General features: G+C 40.7%; 1 protein-coding gene across 3 annotated transcripts in view; it reads left to right on the plus strand.

Annotated features, from left to right (window-relative positions):
• The window catches only part of STXBP5L (syntaxin binding protein 5L), an 84,301-nt gene that overhangs the window by 58,380 nt on the left and 9,595 nt on the right, over window positions 1-16,326 (plus strand). For 2 of the 3 annotated variants that reach the window (XM_042451401.1, XM_042451403.1), the window contains 4 exons: window positions 4,254-4,405; window positions 6,960-7,031; window positions 10,162-10,230; window positions 12,057-12,227. In XM_042451401.1, coding sequence (XP_042307335.1) covers window positions 4,254-4,405; window positions 6,960-7,031; window positions 10,162-10,230; window positions 12,057-12,227 — 464 coding nt within the window. The remainder of the gene's footprint in view (window positions 1-4,253; window positions 4,406-6,959; window positions 7,032-10,161; window positions 10,231-12,056; window positions 12,228-16,326) is intronic. The other variant, XM_042451402.1, reaches the window with a different exon arrangement.

Consider the following 16,326-nt stretch of genomic DNA (forward strand, 5'->3'; position numbering starts at 1 on the left):
AGCTAGATGGCACTTGGGTGCACCTCTGTAGCATATCCAAATCCAAATAAAATGGAGGTACTTGTAATAGGTAACCCCAATCTGGTTATGGAGATAAGTTCGCCAGTTCTAGATGGGGTTACACTTCCCCTGAAAGACTGCGTCCACAGCTTGCAGATGCTCCTGGATTCGTCGCTTCAACTGTCTTCTCAGATTGATGCGACAGCCAGGAGTGCCTGTTATCAGCTTTGGCTGATACGCCAATTGCGCCCCTATCTGGAGCAGCGGGACTTAGAAATGGTCGTACATGCTCTATTATTATTATTATTATTATTATTATTAACCTTTATTTATAAAGCGCTGTAAATTTACACAGCACTGTACATACAATCTTTTTAATTGGATGGTTCCCTGCCCTCAGGCTTACAATCTAAAAAGACACGACACAAAAGGAGAAGGGAGTGGTGGAGGGGAAGGGGCCTTTCTAGTAGGATAATACATATAAAATACATAGCAATACAGGAAATGATTCAATAAAACAGACAACAAAGAAACATCAAATAGCAAGTGACAGTTATGCAATGCCTGGAAACGCTTCTCTGAACAGGATGGTCTTCAACTCCTTTTTGAAGCTGGTTAAAGAAGTGATGGCTCTTGCTCGCGGGGGAAGAAGGTTCCAGGAGTGAGAGGCAGTGAATGAAAAGGGGCAAATCCTAGATGGGGCAGAGGTAATCCTGGGCTGGGACAGCAGACCTTGACTACCAGAACGGAGGGCCCCAGTGGGAAGGTGAGGAGAAATAAGGTCTGATAAGTAAGGAGGGGCCAGCCCATGGAGGGCTTTAAACATTGATAGCAGGAGCTTATACTGAATGCGGAAAGGAAGGGGGAGCCAGTGAAGGGATGCCAACACAGGAGAGATGTGGTCAGAGCGGTGGGTGGATATGATAATGCGTGCAGCTGAATGCTGGACAGAAATTAGAGGACGGAGGTGAGAAAGAGGAAGCCCAGCCAGGAGGATGTTACAGTAATCACGTCATGAGATCACTAGGGCATGGACCAGGATCTTGGCAGTAGAGGTGGAGAGATATGGTCGGATTTTGGCAATGTTGTACAAAAAGAATCTACAAGCCTTGGCTGTGGTCTGGATCTGAGGGATACACGACAGAGAAGAGTCAAAGATAAAACCAAGACTGCGGGCTTGCTGGACTGGTTGAATAGAAATGTTGTCCACAGAGACAGAAAAGGAGTGTTGAAGGGTGGGCTTAGGAGGAAAGACAAGAAGCTCCGTCTTGGACATGTTGAGCTTCAAACGCCGATGGCGCATCCACTGCGAGACAGCTGTGAGGCAGGACGAGACTTGTTGTTGAAGCATTGGAGAAAGGTCAGGGGCGGAAAGATACAGCTGGGTGTCATCGGCATACAGATGGTAGGAAAAACCAAAAGAGCTAATGAGTTTACCTAAGAACAGTGTGTAGAGAGAAAACAGAAGGGGACCCAGAACAGAGCCCTGGGGAACTCCAACAGATAAGGGAACAGAGGATGAAGTCTGACCACCTGCGACCACTGCAAAAGATCTGCCAAACAAATAAGATCTAAACCAGTCGAGAACAGAGTCTGAGAACCCAAGGTCAGAAAGTATGTCAACTAGGAGACAGTGCTCAACGGTGTCAAAGGCTGCAGACAGATCAAGAAGAATGAGAACAGAGTAAAGGCCATTAGCCTTGGCCTGTAAAAGGTCATTGGAGATCTTAGTGAGAGCTGTCTTTGTGGAATGCCTAGGGCGGAAACCAGACTGAAAGGGATCAAGAATGGAGTTGGCTTCAAGAAACTCAAGACAGTGAGAATAAACAACCCGTTCCAAAACTTTAGAAAGAAAGGGAAGAAGAGAAATCGAACGATAGCTAGACAAAGAGGAGGGGTCAAGAGAAGGTTTTTTCAGAATAGGGGAAATGAGAGCATGTTTGAAGTCTGACGGGAAGGAGCCTGTAGAGAGAGAGGTCTACTAACCTCTCGTCTTGATTTTTGCAATGCGCTCTACATGGGGCAACCTTTGTGCCAGATCTGGAAGCTCCAATTGATAGAAAACATGGCAGCCGGATTGGTTGCCAGAAAATCCAAGTTCGACCTTATTACACCTATTTTAAAATCACTACATTGGCTGCCTATTAGCTTCTGGGCACAGTACAAGGTGTTGGTAATCACCTATAAAGCCCTACATGGCCTGGGTCCAGTCTACTTGAAGGAACACCTCCTCCCATACAATCCTTCCTGCACACTCGATCCTCCACGAAAAACCTTTTACAATCTAGAAAGACCAGACTGGTGGTGACCTCCCAGAGGTCCTTTTCTGTCATCGCTCCAAAAACTTGGAATGACCTGCCGGAAGAGATTTGCCAATTATCCTCACTCAAGGCTTTTAAAAAGGCAACAAAAACCTTTCTCTTCTGGCAGGCCTTCCCCAATTGATGTCCAAAACCAATTGAATCCCCCTCCTTTTATTATTTTTCTTACTTGTGATTTGTTTTTAACTTTGATGTATTGTTATGTATTTTTTAAACTTTTTTTTACTGTTTATTTTATAGTTGGGAGGGAGGGTTGGGTTGGGGTTTTGTGGGGCTTGTTGTTTTTATTGTTGTATATTGTATTTTCCTTGTTACCTGCCTCGATCCTCAATCGGAAGAGGCGGGATATAAATAAATATTTATTATTATTATTATTATTATTATTATTATTATTATTATTATTATTATATCATTGGTCATCTGGCTACCCTTGTACAACTGGGGAAGAAGAAGTTGTCTTCTTTAATAGTCTACTAGGATCCTTACCCCTATGTTTAGAGAACTGAATATATTTTCTAGGTCTTGACTGTAGTTCTGTTCCATGACCACTGCTAGTTGCAGTGGTGGTCCAAATCACCATTCAGCTTCTGCTGTGCAGCCAAGGTGCATTTTTGTGTCCATTTTTGCCCTATTGACAAGAACAAGGGCTGCTCCTTCATCCTCGGTTGTGTTGGTTGAATGCAGCAAAGGCATATCTCCACTGTGTTGTGGGGAGGGAACAAAGCTGCACCTGGTACTATATACCTTCTTGTGCACCATCCTCCAGAGGTCATGAACAAGATACTGGCCAGAATTTCTCTCATCCCTGACCCATACTCATCCAAGTCCACACTTGTCTTGGATGAGTATGGGATTAATTATATATACACTGATCTTGAAGTGGTAGTATCTCTGCAAAGATGCAAATGATGATGAGATGATTGATTCAGGTTTGAAGCTGTCATAAAACTTGCAGATCTGCAGAGCAATATTTTTTACGAAAGAGGTTTTGCAGCCTCTTTGAGAAAGAGCTGTTAGTAGCGTGAGCTTTCATGGACTTGAATCTCTTTCATCAGATGCACCTCACATTCATCTGAGGAAGAAGTCTCAAATGTTTCCAGACTAATTATGAAAGAATTTGTCTTACACATGAAAGTTAATTTTCCACATCAGGATTTTGCCCTGAATATGCACCCAGTAGTTCCCACTACACATAGTAAAAAGAGCCATTTGAGTATTTAAATTTATACAAGCTGTCTCCAGTGTCAGGACCTCTTCACTGTTTTCAAAGTGTCCCTTTAATCCAAACCTTGCTGAGATAATTTGGGGTGATGTCTCTCAGCCTTCCACCATCCATCCCCTCTCCAGAACTAAAGGTCACACCCACAAATTTAAATAGGCCATGACATTTATACCCTGTTGTAGTGATGTGCCCATGGCAGTAAGATATTGTGTGTATATATGTGTGTGTGTGTATTTAGTCTTTTATTGTATGCTGAAATACAGTGGCACCGCATGTTGGAATTTGTTCCCCTGTAATCATGAATTAATCAGTCTGCATGAGCTTGTGTCCACGTATGTATAAAACAGGTCATGTGAACTACATGACTGGTAACATTGCTGTGTGAACTGAATGAGATGTGAAGTGTAGTGCTGAGGAACAAATGACTAGGAATCACTGTAAATGAGATGAAGGGAGGGTGAAAATTTTTTGGACAGTGTTGGACTGTCCCTTACAGCTGCCCTAGCCACCATAGTTAGGAATGCATGGATGAGGAATATTGGGAGTTGTAGTCCAACTGCATCTGGAGGGGTAAACAGTTCTTCCTCTGATGTAAACAGGGAGAATAGAGATCCCATCTTGATTGTAATATGTTCCAATTCTTGCCACATTTCCATTTTGGAGAGATAATACCAAAAGACAATGCCCTTGAGGAATGCTTCTTTTCACAGAGTTGCATTTGGAAACTGCAATGGTTTGGTTGTTGTGGATTTTATACAGAAGACTACACTGCTAAGCATGGGAAGCTTTGAACTTTATGGATCAAGTGATTTGCATCAACACCAGCCTCGTTCTCCCCGTAGAAGCAAACAATTTACTGCAGGTAGGAAATAAAATATGGTTGGAATAATCTTTGACAGCCTTTCCTCTTAATGCCTGCAGCTTTTGGAATGGGTTTGAAATGCATGTCTGAATGCTATCTGGGAGAAAACTATGTGATAGATATCTGACTGCTTGCCAAATACTGATGCTTTTGTAGTAGCAAAAGATTGCGACAGATCGGTTTGGTGTCTGGTGAAAGATTGCTTCTTAAACTTTCTATAATAAAAATGTAAGAGCTTTGTTGTATCAGACAAAAGGCTTATCTATATCTAGCCTCTGTTCCTACAGTGCCCAACTGTCTACCTATCGAAAGGCCACAAAGAGGACATGACTGCAATTGCGTTCTCCACTTCATGTTCCGTAGCAAGTGATACGCTTCTTCTGATGATGGAGGTGATAAATAGCCATCCAACTAGAAGTCATTTGTGGCCTTCTTTGCATTAAATTATCTACTCACCTTATAAAAACTAGTCCAGTTGACAGCCATCACTACATCTTGTGGGAATTATAGTTTAACCGTGTACTATATAAAGAAGTATCTCCTTTTGTCTGTTCTGAATCTCCTCCCACCATTCAATTTCAGTGGGTGATCCTGTGTTCATAATACTATCATGAGAGGAAGAGAAATTTCTCCCAGCTGTTTTCTCCATATCTTGCAGAACTGTATATTCTTCTATTATTTCCCCCTGCCAATTGCTTTTCCCTCTCAATCTCTGGGTTGACATTTTCAGTGAGCTATCTGCCACAAACACAAGAACCCTTACCTGGATCTTCTGCTGGCATCTCAGACCCCATCAATGTACCGTATATATGAAGTTGATACTTCCCCCTCTCTAATGTGCCTCACTTTACATCTACTTAGATTTGAAATGCATTTGCTCTTTTGCTGATCTTTCCTGCCATTTTCATAGGTCTTTGTCGTCCATTTGTTGTAATCATCTGGGGGTGTCGGCAAACGTCCACTTAACCAGGGTATTTGATACCACGTTTTTTCTGAGTTTTCCTGAAAACATCAATCCGTATCTTCAGCAGTATGAATAAGCTTCTGAATCGATTCAGATCACTCTGTATCGTTCAGAGGAATGGAGGCAACTCCATTTGAAACTGAAACGATGGCATGTGTGAATAACAAAGGGGTTACAATGACTCAGAAGAGATTCGTGAACCCAAAACAAGATGGGAACAATAAACTCAATATGCATCAGTGTGGAGATCTGCATCTCCTTATGACAAATTTTTTTTTAGTGTGAATGCCCCTAAAGTAATCATGCATGTATCTACTAAAAATAATCCCCAATGAATTCAGAGAGACTTATTTCTAGGTTTGTATGAACAGGATTGTAGCCTTAGTAAGACATTATAGGATGCCACTGGAATGCAAGGTTTACTTTATACCAATCTTGTTTTTCTGGCAATATCTTTATTCACTAATTCCTCCCTTTATCTCCTTGCATTGTATTTTTCCCCACACCCTCATTTGTGTCCTAACAACAACCTAAGTAGGTTGGACAGAGAGCCTTTTAGCTTACATGAGTGTTCTGGAGAAACTGGGATTTCTTGCAATATATAATGTACATTGGGCAGAGGGTACAGAGTACACAGCTGTGGATCCGAGAGAAAGTGATGATTTTAAGCAGAGTCTGATAAAGGTATTAAATTTTTAAATAATGTGTTATAAAACATTAGGTTTCTTTTTAATCATGCTGCATGCATGCACACACAGGATATTTATTGATTTGGCTATTTCTCATTTTTCACACTTTTCTAAACACCGAACCTAAATTCCAATGTTTCTTTGTTTGAAATAATATTTTAATTCATTCTTCTTCTTTAATATCATTTGCCCACTTATTGCCTGCCATACTCTTTTGATCACACAGAGAGGTTGTTCAGCTGCATCTATTTGCTTTCATCTATGAAATGTTAGAACGTTATGCAGAAAAAATTCAAGAGATATGGAAGATAGATTTAGAAGATACTGTAGAAGATAGGGTGGGCCAGTGTGGTGTAATTTGGGCGTTGGACTAGGAATCTATGAGGCCAGGGTTTGAATCCTTGTTCAGCCATAAAAACTCACTGGGTGATCTTGAGCAAGTCACATTCTCTCTGATAAAATTACATATAGAGTCAACTTGAAGACACATAACAACAACAGTTGAAGAAACGCTTTAAAGTATCCTAAATTAAGCCAGATTACTTGGTTGAAATCTTGAGTGACTCTTTAGAGCAACATTTTGACTGCTGAAAAAAGGTAACACAATTATATATACTTAAAATAAAAAACCTCTCCAAATTATTCTTTAAAAATATATTACTTTTAACATGCTCACACTCTCTTGTCATTTCTTTCTAATTCATCCCACTTTTTTTGGTCTTTAACATACTTTATTCAATTTGTCTTCTGACTAGGAGGTCAGAAGTCACAAGCATATGTGAAGGCTCCTTCACCCGGGCCTAAATAGATGCTGGTTGCAATATCATTTTCTTCCACTTTAGATTATTTTATATTTTTCTCTTTCTTCTGCCTGCTGCTGATGTTCTGGCATGTTCCACAGACAACTTTTGCATGCGTGGCCTGTCTAACTTTTATCCTGATTTAACGAAACGGATCCGTACTTCCTACCAGAGTAAGTTTCTGTTAAGATGGTGCCTTGTCAAGATTGGTGCCTGGTCAAAACTGGTATGTGAGTGATGTGAATCTGTTTTTGTTCAGCTTGCATGCTGTCTTTCCCCTTTGGGATGAAATGTGAAACACATTTTGTTGTGGTAGTGGTGTTCATTACATCATCTTCATCTCTGGTTGTGTTTCCTTTTAACATAATGAAGAAAAAGTGGACTACCATGAGAATATGGAGTAGATTATTCCACCACACTATATTAGCTGAAGCATATTTAAATTAATATAAAAACAATGGATATTCTACTACCTGTTTCATGGTAAGTGTCAGAAGCTATAAAAACTGGGCATTTGCAAGGGTATGGAAACCAGCAAATGATCCTCCATGCCACAGACATAGCCTTGGGCTACTGCATAAAGTGTGGGACCATCCTTAATATTTTTAAAAATTAAACATACATGTATGGACATATGCCTGAGAGCACTAGCCCAATCCATGGTTCCAGGACATGTTTACATGGATGTTTAAAATGTTTGTGCATGTTTTCCACACTTTGGGTCTGTTCATGTGTGTTTGGTACAATGTGAAGAGCCTTGTGTTTGCTGTCTCCTCCCTCCCCCCTCTGTGATGTTCGGACGCCTTCCCTTCATTGCCAAATGAAGGATAAACCATTGTTTGCTGTTACACATGAACTGCAAAAGCTGTGGTTTGCAAACCACAAAATGGAAAGCAGTAAAAAAAATACAGAAACGATGTATATAATTTGGGAGGTTAGCCCATTGTGGATGCACATGTACCACAATATACCATCTTACCACTCAGATAAGATCACTCAAATCCAGGAAAAATGGTTCTTCAGAAACTGTATTTGCATAGCACTGACTGACCAGCCATTTATTTTGAAAGTACAGCATCAACATAAAGTAGAATTGAAAGTATATAATTTTATAGCTTTTAATGAGTAATGAAGGGTAATTAGAACATACTGAAGTGGCTTTTAGCAGAGTTCCAGGATTTCTGTGAATCCTTGGCAGCCTATGTGTGACAAAGACTAACATCTGTTCAGTTCTTTGTGTGTTTGTCTGTGTGTTTGAGTAGGATTTCTAGGAGAGTCTGATATACTGATATGGGTGATAAAGATAAAATAACCCTCTTCAAAGGTCTCTGTGGCTTTTGTCCTCTAATAAGACTTCTGATAATTCAGTTCATTTCTCTGGTCCCTTATGCTCCCTTAGCCTTTGGTACCATTGATCACAGTTTAGCCTAGTTGCTGTAACATTAATGCTCTCATTTGATCCTCACTCTTTGTTATCCGCAGTAGGAATGCAAGGTGTGGCCACCTAAATCTAAGACCCTGTCAAGAGAGGGTTGGGATGAGGAATTTCTAAAACCTCTTCTTTAAGGCCACAAGCCTTAGCAAAAGTGGAAACTGAGGCAGAGCAACTTTAAGGGCATGTTTAGAAACTATTCAGAGGGTGCTCATAGAATAATCATGAAATTATAGTGGCAATACTATTCTTGAAACAACATAGAAGGCATCAGCCAGTGTCACAGAAAGAGGAAAGGAGTGTATGAAAGCTTTGAGAGTCCATCTGCAGAAGAGTGTGCAGTGAGATGGAGCGAGTGGGTGTGATGGTGACAGGACAGTATTAGTTTCTACCAACGAGGACCCAATGTTTGGGATATGAGCACATTAACCTTAACTGCAGGGATATGAAGAAGGGGGCTGGAAGTAGGTAGGATGGCAGTGATGGTATGCTGATGGTGAGGATGATGATATTTACATGAGACAGCCATCTTCAGAAGCTAAACAAGGTCCCTTTGCCTGCAGACAGAAATTCAAAACTTCCATCAGGAACTTTGCTTAGAAAGTCAAAACTGTCAAAAATGGGGAGAGACAGGAAGGAAAAATTAAGAAGAAAAGAGTGGAGGCAGGGGAGGAGGGGAAGTCTGGTAGACAACCAATGCTAACAAGAAAAATTTGAGCCCGTACAGACAGGCCAAAATAAAACTGCTTCGGGTCACTTTAGAGGTATACTGTTTAAATTATGTATGTGTCGTAAGAGGCCAGAAGCCAAACCAAAGCCACACTCCAATCCTAAGGACTGGAGTGCAGCTTCTGGTCTCTGTGTGTGTCATTTAAACAGCATACCTCCAAAGTGACCAGAAGCAGCTTTATTTTGGCCTGTCTGTACGGGCTCTTTGTTAACATTTAACAGATAATAAGTAAACATGGAAGAGCACCTCAGAAAGCAAAGCTTTAGACATACCTTGCCTCTGACTTTTTGCTGTGATGGTGTTGTTTGTCTGAATATCTTTGATGTGCAGGACGATATATTGTATATTCTCTTTTACTTTCTCACTGTTGAGTCTCAGAGAAGAAGGTCAAACCAAGATAGACTTAGAAATCTTTGTGATACTTTTCATTCCCCTAATGTCAACGGCATTTGGATCTCAACCAAGAAAATAAAACTAACTGCTGATAAAGGAGATCAGAAAAGAACCTTGCCGTCTGGTTCTGAGATTTTCATGTAGCATCCTGCTGCATTTTTTATCCAGAGCACAACCCCCCACCCCACCCCAAAAGGAAGTAGCTTCAGCCCATCTTTAATTCTGCACAAGCAGTAAATGAGAGGAAATGATAACTGGTCATTAGGCACTGGCACGGCATAAAATATCTGGTTTCTGTTGCCTATATTGATTCATGAGAATGATGCAGAATCTTTCTCTTACTTCTGACAACTCCAGCCAGCCCAGAGTGCAGAATGTGTAAGGTTCTTTTCTGAACCTGTGGATCCATCATACATTCCTAGAGCACGCGCACACACACACACACACACCTGGTTTTGTAGCAGCTGCAATCACATAAGAGGCAGGGCTGAATGCAGGAGAAGTCTGATACCACAGCCTTGTCGGGGGGAGGGGAAAGATGACAAGGACACCATCCTGGATTACTTAGAATCCAGCTCCCTCTTCCACCCAACAGAAGGATGTTCCTTACTGAGAAAGATCTCTATGGGTAAAATCATGTATTCATAATTTAGGAGAATTTATTGTACTGCATAATATTTGAAGTGATTGGGTTTTTGAAATAAAGTCCAAACTGAAACTGATTTTTTTTCCTACTCCACTTTTTCAGGCCTAACTGAGCTATCAGATGGTCCAGTTTCATTGGAGTTGGAGCGGTGCAAGTCCCCCACAACTTCAGGTAAATATAATTCAGGATGTCAACAGTTTGGAGGAATCGTTTTGTTTTTTAGATTCTTCAGGTGGGAGGGTTTCCAATGAAGGCCATCTTCAGTGTTTGAACGTGAGACATTTTATTTGTTAGGGAATAATATAACTTAATAACTGTATTGTGGTTATTATTGTATCCATTACTATTTTTGTGATACATCCTCTGAACCATTGACAACATGTTCCCCTTAGCATCATTACTCCAAACAGATTTGTCTTGCCATAACTTAGGCCAGATGGGTTTTGTAGCTGAGAGTGCTGTCATTTGGGGCTTTTGTCTGAATAAGGTGGTTTTTAGAACAGAGATCTCTTTTGCACCCAAAATTAATTTTGTTATTCATTGCCCACAGGGCACAATGGCTGACTTCCTGTTAGTAAGCTTTGATAAGTCTTCCTTAGGACAACACAATTCACTGTTTCTATCATCATGTAGGTTGAAATTCTATTTTCCTTTGGTGGAAAATCCAGCTATTTTCCTGTAGCAGAATGCACTGCAAGGACATCATCTGCAGGGACATCCCAGGGACTCTCAGGGGTCACTGCAAGCACCTATTGAAGTGCATCCAGTTAAATAAAAATAGCAGGATGCTGGCCACAGATGTTGGCGAACCTCAGGAATAAACTCTACTAGAACTTGGCCACATAGCCCGAAAAACCCACCAAAAAAAAAATAGCAGGATCGTTTGCTGCTGATCTTCTCACTCTCTGACAACCCAGAAGGGGCCATGTTGGGGAGGGGGGCTGTGTGGTTTATGAGGTGAGTTGTTACAAGGAGGCTAGCAGAAGGAGATGTAGCTGCAGAGGCATAGCTATGTGAGACACCTGCATTTTCAGTGCAAGACCTTGGTCAATATTGTCCTTTTCTCTAAGCAAGGCTTCTTAGGAAGAAGCTTGGCATAAATTACATGTTAGGAAAGCACTTAACTTTTACCCAGATCATACTAGGATAGTACCCTGAACAGGAAGGTTTCTGCTCCTACATGATCTCAATAGTTAAGAGACTGGTGTACTGGTGTGTAGAAAAATCCTTCCCTTCAGTGATCATAGCAGATTCCCTCAGAGGGGAGCTAGTACTTCTGTCTTTTTTGAGTAGTAGTCCTCTAAAGGAAACCTGGAACTTTCCTTTGTGCAATGTCACAAAGCACTGTAACTTTTATGGATCACTTGGCACACTCCAGATATTTTGGATGACATTGCCCACTATCTCTGATCATTAGCCACCCTAGCTAGGAGTTTCGGTCTCAAACAACTACTTCTTGTTGTTGTGTGCCTTCAAGTCATTTCTGACTTATGGTGATCAGATCCTATCACAGGGTTTTCTTGGCAAGATTTGTTCAGAGGGGCTTTGTCTTTACCATCCTCTCAGGATGAGAGAGTGTGATGTGCCCAGGGTCTTTCATGACCAAGCAGAGATTTTACTACCCCTGCACCATAAGATGAATATCATTTTCTACTGGGGATGCTGCCAGAGATATGCATGTCATAACTTATTCATCTGTAGAATGAATAGAATCAGCTAAGGCAAACACATTTCTAGAAAATCAAGTAATAGTATTACTTCTTGTACATCCCAAAGATTTTGGAATGCTCCCTGCCCCATAAGATACAGAAAACAAGTATTTACAGGAAGAAGCTACCTTTCTCCAGGTGACAGTATGAATAATTTCTATGCATAATTTTTATGCAGAAAATAATTGTAGAATCTTGGGGGATATTGTTAAATGGTTGCAGGTTTAACAACAGTGTGTGATCTGAACGCACATTCCTATTTTAATTCTTTAAAATGTCTTATTACAGATCCTGTAAATGGGCACTGTACAAGTCCTACTTCTCACAGCTGCAGCTCTGGAAAACGGCTATCCAGTGCAGATATTACAAAAATCAATCGCTGGGGTCCTGGAAAGCCTCCATTTAGGAAAGCACAATCTGCAGCATGCATGGAAGTTTCTTTGCCTGTCACAACAGAAGGTGAGTGTCCTTGGGATATATATGTTTGGGATCGGCTGTTACTTACATTTCAAAAAGAACAATGGGATCTGCTGTTACTCACATTTCAAAAAGAGCAGTCTATGTACTATTTATCTCTATTCATACTCTGGTAATTCTGAAATCAATACTTTCTAATCAAGAAGACTCAAAAATGTGTGTAAACCTTTGAGTTCGTCATCAGTCATATATATTAGAAAAAGTAGGCAAAGGGAGAAGATAAGTGCAAAGAAGACTTAGAATCAATCAAAATCAGAGTTGGAAGGAACCACAAGGGTGATCTGTTCCAAGGAATCCATTGTTACAAAACACCTAAGAGGTTGTCATCTAATGACTGTTTAAAAATATCCAATGAAGTGGAGTCTATCACCTTCCAAGGTAGGCTATTGTATTATTGAACAGCTGTTACTGCCAATAAATTCTTTCTAATGTTTAAGTCAGTTCTTATTATCTTGTACTTTGAATCCATTCCTTTGGGTTCTGCTCTCTGCAGCAGCAGTAAACAAGCCTGCTCCATCTCTGTCTTAGCTAAAGATAGCTATCCTGCCACCTGTCTTCTCTAGGTTAAACATACACGGCCATCTCAAATATCCTCATAGGATTTGGATTCCAGGTCTTTTACCATCTTCTGGACCCTCCCGCAGACATGATCCAGTTTGTCAGTAACCTTGATCAGTGATGCCCTGAACTTCATTCCATGGATTCCAAGTGAAGCAAAAGCGAGTGGGATTGTTACTTACTTTGATCTTAACATTATATTTCTGTCTATGCAGCCTAGAAATGCATTGGTTGTCTTGGCTGCTGCATCACACTATTGACGCATGCTTAGCTTCTGGGTCTACTAAGACCCCTTAGATACTTTTCACAAGAACTGTTTTCAAGCCAGGTGCCTCCCATCCTATATCTGTGCATTTCACTTTTTCTTGCCGAACAGTAGTGCTTATCTTTATCCCTGTTGCAATTCATTTTTTTAGCTTTGGCTCAGTTCTCCGATCTGTCAAAGCCATTTTGAATCCTGTTTCTATACTTTGGATTATGAACTCCTCTGCTTAATTTGGTGTTATTTGTAAATTTGATAAGCATATCTTGTATTCAGTCATCCAAGCCATTTGTAAAGATGCTGAACAATATCAGAATCAGGACAAAATCCTGTGGCACCCCATTAATCACTTTGATCTGTCAACCAGTTCTAAATCCACCTAAAATCCACCTGGTTTTATGGACTGAGAACAACAGTGTGGCATTCCAGAGGGTTATAGAATTGGAAGAGGTCTCATTGGCCATTGAATTCAACTCCCTGCTCAATGAAGGATCTCCAGCTAAAGCTTTCCCATTTTGAAGATGTCCAAGGAAGGAGACACCACCACCTCTCTAAGCAATTGGTTCCCTTGCCAAACCGCTCTTACTGTCAAGACCTTCCTTCCAATGCTCAATCAAAATCTATTCTCCTATAACTTCAAATCATTAGACCTGGTTGAATGGTCTAACTGGACATAACTTTCAGATCAGAGGTGGTTCCCACTTCTGTGAGTCACAGAGCTGGAAGTGACTGTAGGGAAGTGCCCCTCTGGGACAGCAGAGAAGAGACCTGTTCCCTCCTCTCTGTGGGAGTCTTTGAGGTATTTAAAAAGTTTGGTTATGTCACCCCTCAGTCCTCTCTTCATCAAGCTGAACATGCACAGCTCCTTCAACCTTTCCTCATATATTTTATGAGATGCATATGCAATTTTAGATAGTTTTAATTGTTAAAATTGTTCAGCTCATATTTTGTATCATCCTTGTAGCCCTTCTCTGAATCTGCTCCAACTTGTACATACTCCTCTTAAAATGATGCGTGCAGAACAGACAACTCTAGATGAGGTCTGACTCATGCAGAATATAGTGGAACTATTATTTCCCTTGACTTGGAAACTATGGTTCTATCAATACGGACTAAAATAGTATTTACCTTCTTTGCTACAGTATCATACTGCTATGTCATGTTCATCTTATGATCAATCATAATTCCAGCCCCCTTTTCACATGTAATACTGCTGAGCCAAGTATCCCCCATCTTATACCTGTGCATTTGTTTTTTGTGGCCTACATGAAAAATTGTGCATTTGTCTTTGTTGAATTTCATTCTGTTAGTTTCAGCATAATTTTCTAGTTTATGAAGGTCCTTTTGAATTTTGTTCCTATCTTCCAATGTATTAGCTACTGCTCCCAATTTTGTGTCTTTCACAAACTTGATAAGGATTCCCTCCACCCCGTCATCCATTGATAAAAATATTGAAGAGTAAAGTCCCCTGGGGAGAATCCTGCAGCACAACCCTTGATGATCTACTCCAAGTGAAAAAAGTGTTCCTCTGTTGGTTGTACTGGATCTCTCAGTGACTATTGATACCACTGACCTTCAGGTCTGGAGTAGGAAGCAGTGTATTATACTGATGCCATTCCTGTCTATACAGGCCTGGTTCCAGAAAGTTGCATTGGTATTTTGGCTATCTGGGGTGTTGTAGGGTTCTATTTTATCCCCAATGTTATTTAATATCTGTTTGAAGCCACTGAATGAGATCACTGGCAGTTTTGTGGTTGGGTGGTCTCAGCATGCTGATGATAGTGTGTCTCTTTATCATCGGAGTTGTGCAGGTGCTGGATTAGTACCAGGGGAATGTAATGGGCTGAATGGGTCCCAGTGAATTGAAGCTGAATCCCATTAGGATGGATTCTTTGTGTATTGTAGACTCAAAGATAATGCTATGTTAGCCTGTAGAATCAGTATGTAGTGAGATCTTGTAGCACATCTACAAGGAAGTGGACTTTATTCTACGAAAGCTCATGCTGCCAACTTCTTACTTTCAGTTAGTCTTAAAGGTGCTACAAGATCACTCTACACTGTGTGTTGTTGTTCCTGGTTCTGGGAACTGAGTAAGGAGTCTGTGTTGCACAGGGTTCCACACTTCTTGGAGCATCTGCCAAGCTTCAGACTACTCCTGGATCACCCACCTCTGTCACTGGGGGCTCAAGTGGACTTTGTGGCTTAAATGCTTGGGGCCAGCTTCAGATTTCCTGGACAAGAAAAACTTGACCACAGTAATTCATATGCTGGTAATTTACCAATTAGACTACTGTAATGTGCTCCATGTGGGACTGCCCTTGAATACGACTTGAATGCTGCAGCTGGTGCAAAATGCAATTTATGAAAAGCATATAACTCCAGTTTTAAAAGAATTGCACTGGTTGCCAGTGTACATCCTGTCTGAATTGAAAGTGCTGATGATGGCATTCAAAATCCTAAATAGCTTGGGACCTCTATACCTCAAGGATTGCCACCACTTTAGTGTAGCTGCCCAAACTTGCAGGGCTGTCCCCGCTTTGTGTCCCTCTGATGGGAACAGCGCACTGCAGGAGGACATGGGGAAGAACATCATGGAAGCAGAATGTCCTCCTTTTTTTAGGCCCAGGTGGTGTCAGTGTTGGTTTCTTTTCAGTACCATGTTGAAACCTGACTTTTTGTTAAAGCCTAACACCCAAATTGAGATGCATATGCAATTTTAGATAGTTTTAATTGTTAAAATTGTTCAGCTTATAAATTACATCATTGTTCAGTGTTCTGCAAACATCGTTGTTCTAAAACATAATTGTTTTTAGAATACGGAAAGTATTTATTACCTGAAATCTTAAATTGTTTTAAATGATTTTACTGTATACTGCCCAGAGAGCTTATGATATAGAGCAGAACATGTGGATTTATGTTTAAACTTTAAAGGAACTATCTAGGGTGCTGAACTGTATCTTTGAACTGAACTGTATCTTCACAGTAAAAAGAGTTTTTGACAGTGAAATCTGCTGCCTCAGAAGGCTCACCTTCACTGGCAGAATTTGAATGGCTGCCTCTCAGGAATGTTTTAGCTATAGATAGTTTCTATAGCTTGCCTGAGCAGAGGTTTTGACAGAAGCGGGAGCCATCCTTGGTTTGAAAGGCATCTTCATTTACAACGATCTCCAGTAGTAAACCAGAGTTGTTGCTAAACAAGGCCAGTTTACATGTTGATATTTGATTTTAATTGTTTTTAAAATGTTTATTGTAAAGTTTTAT

The sequence above is a fragment of the Sceloporus undulatus genome, chromosome 2 (genome assembly GCF_019175285.1).
Source record: "Sceloporus undulatus isolate JIND9_A2432 ecotype Alabama chromosome 2, SceUnd_v1.1, whole genome shotgun sequence".
Classification (NCBI taxonomy): Eukaryota; Metazoa; Chordata; class Lepidosauria; order Squamata; family Phrynosomatidae; genus Sceloporus; species Sceloporus undulatus.